We start from the raw sequence: 7,382 nt of genomic DNA, 5'->3' as shown, positions 1-7,382 counted from the left end.
CCGCCGCCTGCGCTGCGCCTTAGGTGTTGCGGGCCCCAAGTGCCCGCTGCTCTCTGCCCGGTCGGCCGGGTGGCGGCCCCCGGGCGCTGGCTCCAGCGCCCCAACTCCCACTCTCACCTACGGCAGGCGAGGTACAGGGTCAGCGCGCAGAGGTGGTGAGGCGCAGGGGAGGGGGCTGGGGCGGCTCCCGGGATAAACTTGACTGTCCCCTTCCCCCGCAGCCGCTGCAGACTGAGCGCCAGGCCGGGGCGGAGTGCGTGCTCGTGCGGCAAGTGGGCGTAGAGGTGAGCGCGAGCGGCGTGGTTCCTGCGGTCCCCTCCCTCCTGGGGCAGTGGGTCCCGCGCCTCATCCCATCCGCGGAGCCCCGGGCGCCCTGTGAGCGCCAGCGCGTGCCAGCAGTGGGTAAGCTGGCCCGGGTTTGGGGGCTCCGATGCGCACTGGAGCGGGGGCGGCAACCTGGACCCAAGATGGGAGGGAGCGGCCCGGCAAAGGTCACAGCCTGGGCGCACCGCAGCCCCGCGCACCCCCCAGCCCCGCGCACCGAGGCAGCCTCGCGAGCCCGGACTGGCGCCTGTGGCTTCTCCAGGTGAAGCCAGAAAGGTTGCGTCGCGAGGCCGTTGAGCGCTTCTCACGCCGAGGGTGGCCCTTTGGACCTCTGGTCTTATTTAAAATGCTGTGTGGTTTTTGAACTTCAGGTCGCGAAATGGAATCGAATGAACCGGAGACCTCGAAAACGGAAACGAAAGGAGAAAGAAGTGTTGGAAAAGGTAGGGGTCCCCGAAAGAGAGCACTGGGTGGAGTTCTCGAAAAATCTCCCTATCTGCCCCTGAGGACTTGGTCACAGCTGTAGAGTAGCATTCTTTAAAAAGTTTTAATTAGATATACAGCAAATCGTAAATTTACGTGGATAGTTCTATAGAAATATTGGCTGGCAATCCTAATGATTAACAACATATTATGTTCTTAGGAAGTAATAATGACCCGGGGTCGAGATTCGTTTCATGATCGATAAGTAGAGCTGTAGGATGTAAGCGGGTTCCATTATATTAGGCCAGAGTATTTATTATGGCAATGTTAATGTGCCCCTAAAAAAGGGGAGCTTCTGAATAAATCACCCAGTATCGGGTATCTTTGTTTGGTTGTGACATATACAATAGCACACTCACTCATTTAGACTTTAATCTCAAAAATGGAGAAGCTGAAAAAAGTAGATTACTTTGAAATGCTAGGAGGGATTTTATCTACTGTAGAACAACTGAGAAATTTGTTTTCTGAAATTTAGAGTTTCAGTGCATTACTTTGCAGAAGTTTGGACTACCTATTTTCTCCTGAAATTGTCTTAAGTTAAAACTTGATGTGTCATTGTAATATTGTGAAATAAGGTAAGTAGTCTGATGTTTTCTAAATAACTTATTGAAAACTCTTAAAAGTGAATCGTGTTTTTACAGTGTTACAGCAGATAAGATTTTTGTTGCTTTAAAAATTACTTTACTGTTTTTTGATTCTTGATAGCACCAAGGGATTAAAATAGCGGTGTGTTGTTTTTCTGCTGCTAGAATGTATGATGAATCACTCCTGTTTCTGAAGCCAAATTCTTGCTGATAGCATTGCTGCCAACTTGTGTGATGTGTTGCCTTAGTATGGGCATTGCAGCGTCCGAGAATGTGCACAAAGCACATCATAATGAAGGTGATACCAAAGTTCCAGAGTGCATCTAAGGATACCAAGGGCGGCTTCTAAGAGAATTGGAAAAGAAACTGGCTAGGAGTATAGCCATTTGTAGCTAGACGTTCCGTATGTGGAAAGTAGTACCCCAGCTTTTCCCTGTTTAAAAAAAGTCATATATGTCACTTTGGTTAAACAGTAGTAATAGAAGAAGTCAGTTTGAACAGATTTGAGTTTTCTGACCATACCTCAGCATGTTATGGTAGGTCATGTTTGTTTAACTTTTATGGTCTAGGTGTTTTTAAAAATGTTTGTGAGGTGATAAAGGAGATCAATCATAAAATGTCCAAAAAAGGAAAAAGAATTATGGCTTGCTTAGTATTTAAAATATTTTCTAGCTATTTTTTAAACTGAAAATAAGATTATCCAAGCACACAGTGTATCATGCATTAAAGAAGCGGAAGCTGTCATCTTTGTGGATTACTAGGTACCATCACTACCAAAATCTGAACTTGAAGTAACCACGTTTGTGACACCCGTGGTCTGATCACTACTTTCTGAGTCTGAGAAGAGATGGGTGGGGGACTGAGGATTTTACGTCCCAAGCAAAAGGGAGCCCTTCCCTGAGCCTTTTCCTTGAGAGACTGTTGTGTTAAAGCTTATGAGGAAGACACACATTTGCCTTTTCTTTTTTTGAAAATGTGGGCAGCAGTCTTAAAGAGGATATGAAAATGAAGTAGGTTGGGACCAACGTGCTGAAAAGAACTTCCTTTCAAGGAATGAAGCTTAAACCTAACCAGCTTTGAGGGTGGAGGTAGAGAGGGCCAGAAGATGGGAACTCTAAGAGAATATTGATAATTACCAATGTCTCTAGTCTTCCCTCCTGACTCTGTGCAGCAGCCAAGCCCCTTGCCTACTGTTTGCCTCTGCCATGCCTAGGAGAGCGTTTGGAGCTCACTGAGGCAAAGCATGCGATATTTTCAAGGGCAAGATTGAAAAGGAGTGCGATCAGCGACCAAGAGCGTTAGAACAAGTTCCGAAAGGCACAGAAGCTATCCTGCAGCTGGTAGCCAAGGCGCATCCCCTGATTGCTCCAAGTGTCTATTCCAAAATATAGATTGAATTTTCTGTGGTGATAAGTATTCAGACCGAGGTTATGTCTTAACCTTTTGCTAGGATTTGAACCTGTTATTAGTAGGTATCTAGGTAATTAACTTACTGTTCCATTTAATATGTTCTTTAAATGTCTGCCCCAAATAGAAGCAGATTAGTCCGTTTTGCCTTTTTGGTGCATCCACTGTATTTTTTTGTACAACATTAAAACTGACCTTTTCTGCTGATATTCATTTTATATTGCTGTAAGATAAGAGACTGGGTTTGAGATATTTCTGATAGGTGTACATTGTAAATCTAGCTGTTTCCTTTAATTGCCTGCTTTGTGTCTTTGCCCTGTTTCCCTTCATGCTATCCTATACTGCATCCCCCAGTCTCTGCATCTTCAGTTCTCAGGCAGGATTCAGCCTAGCCGAATGAACTTGGTTAACTAGTCTGTATTTAACTCTGCTAGGGTAATATTTTTCCTCCGATTTTTACTGACTTGTGGAAAGCAGGCTTCTGCCTGAGGAAGGAAAACAAAGCAGTGGTGCAAGGCCAGGGTCTGGAACAGGCATTGGATGAGCAGTTACACGTGAAGAATGTAATCTTACAGGAGATATTGGTATTCGCTCTTAAAGGAGATCCCGAAAGAGCTAAGTGGTAGGCACAGCCTGATGTAACTTGAAATACTGTACTAGTTGAGTTTTTCAGTGAACTCATAAAGGGAAGCAAAACAAACTTACCCTGTGCTCAGCTGTGGGTTAAAATAACGAATAATGAAATAAAGTAAACTGGGTGAGTGAGAGGTACCACCCAGAGGAATGATTTAAAATGCTCTTCTGGCCTTTTCTGGCCTGTTGTGTTGTGTTGTGTTGTGTTGTGTTGTGTTGTGTCGTGTCGTGTCGTGTCGTGTCATGTCATGTCATGTCATGTCATTCCCGCCCACCCACCAGATAGCTCTCCTGTCTTTCAGTGCTGTTTAACAGATTTTCATATCTTTCTGAAGATACAGCATTCTCTTATGTATTTTCTATTTTCTGTGATGTTTATTTCCATTTTATTTTCGTATTTTAGCCCTTTTCCACTGTTATAACTGATTTTCTAATACTTTTTTTCCCCTTTATTTTAAATGACAAGACTCACCTCTTTTCTGGTTCTCAGGTACTTTCTCTTTATATTCAATTCCTTTTATTTAGTTTGAACAATTTGTGCAACAGAAAGGCAAGGGGAACATGAACAACTACACAAAGAACAATTAGGATGAATGGATCAGCCTGTTCTGCAAGGGCTGGTTAAACAATGAGGATTGCAACAGTGAGTTGTATAATGTGTGCTTTTTAAAATAATGTTAATAGATTTTACTAAGTGGCTGTTGGTTTTGGAAGAACACACAATTTTTTTTTGCCTTTTAACCAAAGAGAAATACAAATTATCCATCGCATTCAAAGATTAAGGAATAATATTTTCTATAAATATATGCATTTAAAGTAGTATAAAGTTTTTATTGTATCAGTATTCTGAGGACTAGGGATATACTGTAGATTAATATTTTACGAAATCATATATCTGAGGAAAATATATGAATGACGTATGATTCTTTTAGGGGAAGAAAAATCCCAATTTTCAGATTCAGAAGAAGCACTCTTTCTACTTTATGTATATCTAATAATATTTGGAGAACAAATTTTAAAATACTCATTTCTGGTCATCGATAAGTATATATGATGATGATATCAGAAGTAGTCACTGGTGTATTTTCAAAACATTGACAATTCAGCAATACTAAGGTTGGCCGTGTTATTAATAAGTGTTCCTTTACGTGTTTCAAAGTTAGTGGTCTTGGCGCGGGTGAGGTTTTCTGGCCTCTGTTTCGGTTAGTCATAAGGAGCACTACCTGCAAGTGGTTTCCAGCAAAAGCACTCTTGAAGCTGACTTTAATTATTATTTTCTGCCAGAATCTGAAAAACCGTACTCTTGAGTATAAAATTGTTTAAAATTTGGTGAAGTTTTCCTTGATATAGCGAGTGAAACGTAAAAATTTAGAAAGATAGTTCTGAAAAAGTGGGCTTTGTGGTATTTAGCAGCCATTTTCGTTGGAGCCAGATGATAAATTCTGTTTTCTGAGTCTTTGAGAAAAAATATGCTGAAACTATTTTCTTTGTGCTAATATCCTTCCTAAATTCTGAAGTATTTTCACTCAATTTTTATTTTATTTGTTCTTTTCACACACTTGATTCTGAACTGAGATCAATAATACTCTTAGTATAAATAATAGCTCACAGATTATTAAAATTATGTCTAAAGCCCAACTTTGTGCATTTTGCCACATTTATTTCTCCTTTAAAAATTTTATACATTCCAGGAGAATGCTTTTATCACAATTCTAATATTGAAATATTCAATATGATAAAGGTAGCTACAAATTTTAAACTATTTAACAGTGATTTAGGTACAAATTTTAAACTATTTAACAAAGTGCTTTACTGTTGTTTGTCTTTGTGGCAAAGGTGTGTTTTATATTTGGTTTACAATTTCTGGAAAAAATGGTATTTAAGACTATTAAAAATTATCTGGCTCTTTTTTGGACCCAAAACTGCAGCTGGGGACTGTGTTGGGCTTGACTCCTGAGCCGTCAGACTGCAAAGTTTGGTAAAATGGCACACTATGAATTTAGGGAGTGCTGAACCAAGGGTGCCGTCACCTTACAGGAACTACCCCATGGGCAGCCACTGTTATGCAACTCAGGGAGCATTTGTGTTGAGTGGTTTCCCAGGCATTGGTGCTCTTGCCTTTTTTCAAAAGTACTCTTGCCCTGTGAGAATTCATAACTAGCCTACATTTATATAGCTGTAATCTCTTACAATAGCTTCATTGATACTTGATCTCCATAGAAAAGCTTTATGGATTCTAATGAGTCAGAGCTCTTGAGGCACCAGCCACCCTCGCTTCTTGCTCCCTCCCTATCTGTGAGTGGCTTTGTGTCCTGAGTTGTACTGATTGTGCCTTTGGATGACAACTTAACTTGAGTGATGGGGGAAGGCAGAGTAATTTATTAAAAGTAATTACAAAGAAACCAAACAAAAGGAGTAATTACAGTGCTGTTAATATGCAATTCGTTATTTTATTGCTGAAATATTTGGAACTTGGTCTTATGAGTGGGTCTCCCTTTTTGCCCTGTAAACCCCTAGCAAATGCATAATTTATTCAATTCCCTATATCCAGGTCTCAAGTTAGATCCGGTTTCACAAGATCTTGGTCTTTTTTTTTTTCCCCCCACCTTTTTTTTTTTTTAAAGCTGGACCAAGGAAAAATTGCTTATAAAATGTGTTTTTGGTAGCCTTGGAAGGAAATCTGATCTGTATAATTTTTATCATTAAATTTTCATCTGTACATTTGTTTTTTTTTTTAAAAAAAAAATGTAGTTTAAAGAAATAGTCTGAAAATTCTGAGTGTACTAAAATTTTTTCCCGTTTTCAACTAGAATAACAGGAAAATTAAAGAATAGTCACCCACTTATCCTCACATACTTATTTACATATTTTAAAAAGAATCTTTGAATGGAACTATTCATATAATAATAGCTGACACTTATCATGTGTCAAGCGCTCTGCTGAGTGCTTTCCATGTATCAGCTCATGTAAATGTACATTAAAGTAGTGTCACAAACCAGCAATGTGATATGAGAATGGCGTAGACTGAGTCAAATGCTTTATTGAAAGTAGATGAGGTACAAATCAAATGATCCCTGTAGAAAAGAATGCTTCGGGCCAGATGTAAAAATTCTTTTTAGCCCAGGCTATTGATAGCCCTAGACCACCAGCATAAAGCACACATTTCTAAGTTAGGAAAATCCCAACCGGCATGTATTTTCAAAGCTCTTGGTATAGTGCAGATAATTACCCTATTGTTGATTTTAGCAGATTTGATGCCAGCAGCCAACAACTCTTCTGTGCCATAGAAGATGAAAGCCATTTTAATATAAAGCTTAAGAATTTAGCCGGAAAAGTGAGGTGGGCAGAGAAAAATTCTGTGACCTTTTAGTTACTTTTATAGGAAGCATTAGTCCGTTCTTGTGACAGAATGCTTGACTTGGCACTCATTCTCATCTTTGGCATTTTAATGAGCTTCGGTTTTGTGCTGGTATCATATGGCACTAATAAGATGCATTATTTTACTAGCACCTACTGGTGTCAGTATAGTTTAGGGCCTGTTATTGTTTCCATTAATCTTCTATTTTAGGAGGCTGACACTAGCATGTATCTTAAAATCCAGCAACAAGTATTTTATTTATATTTCTGGTTCACTGCACACAGGAAAAATGACCCTCAAGCCTTGGATCTCCACTGCTTGGAAAATGACCTGATCACGTGTGGCCTTGATAAATATTTGTTGCATAAATTAAATGAATGAATTATAAAAATGTCACTTACCTTATAAATTCATACCTGGCTATTGCATTTAAAATTTTAATGTTCATATTTTTATTTAATTATTTTGTTCTTTAAAGCATATTTAGTAGAGCTTTCTTGACTTGTGGGTCATTTCTTTCATCGCTTCTATGAAGAGAGCTCAGAGCCAGGAAGACCTGACACTGATTCCAGCTCTGCCACCTACTATATGTT

General features: G+C 39.9%; 1 protein-coding gene across 22 annotated transcripts in view; it reads left to right on the top strand.

The window, feature by feature from the left end:
• Positions 1 to 7,382, top strand: part of CUNH9orf3 (chromosome unknown C9orf3 homolog) — a 339,317-nt gene that overhangs the window by 258,206 nt on the left and 73,729 nt on the right. For 12 of the 22 annotated variants that reach the window (XR_002777583.1, XR_002777584.1, XR_002777585.1 and 9 more), the window contains 2 exons: positions 222 to 284; positions 696 to 767. Coding sequence is in view for 9 of the 22 variants with exons in the window: in XM_011382213.2 (XP_011380515.1) it covers positions 222 to 284; positions 696 to 767 (135 nt within the window). In the remaining 13 variants the exon portion in view is untranslated. Of the gene's footprint in view, positions 1 to 221; positions 403 to 695; positions 768 to 1,282; positions 1,383 to 7,382 lie in introns of all 22 variants that reach the window. The other 10 variants (XR_002777587.1, XR_002777586.1, XR_002777591.1 and 7 more) reach the window with 3 other exon arrangements.

Source organism: Pteropus vampyrus, unplaced genomic scaffold (genome assembly GCF_000151845.1).
Source record: "Pteropus vampyrus isolate Shadow unplaced genomic scaffold, Pvam_2.0 Scaffold465, whole genome shotgun sequence".
NCBI classification, from domain to species: domain Eukaryota; kingdom Metazoa; phylum Chordata; class Mammalia; order Chiroptera; family Pteropodidae; genus Pteropus; species Pteropus vampyrus.
This window is presented reverse-complemented; position numbering and strand designations above follow the sequence as displayed.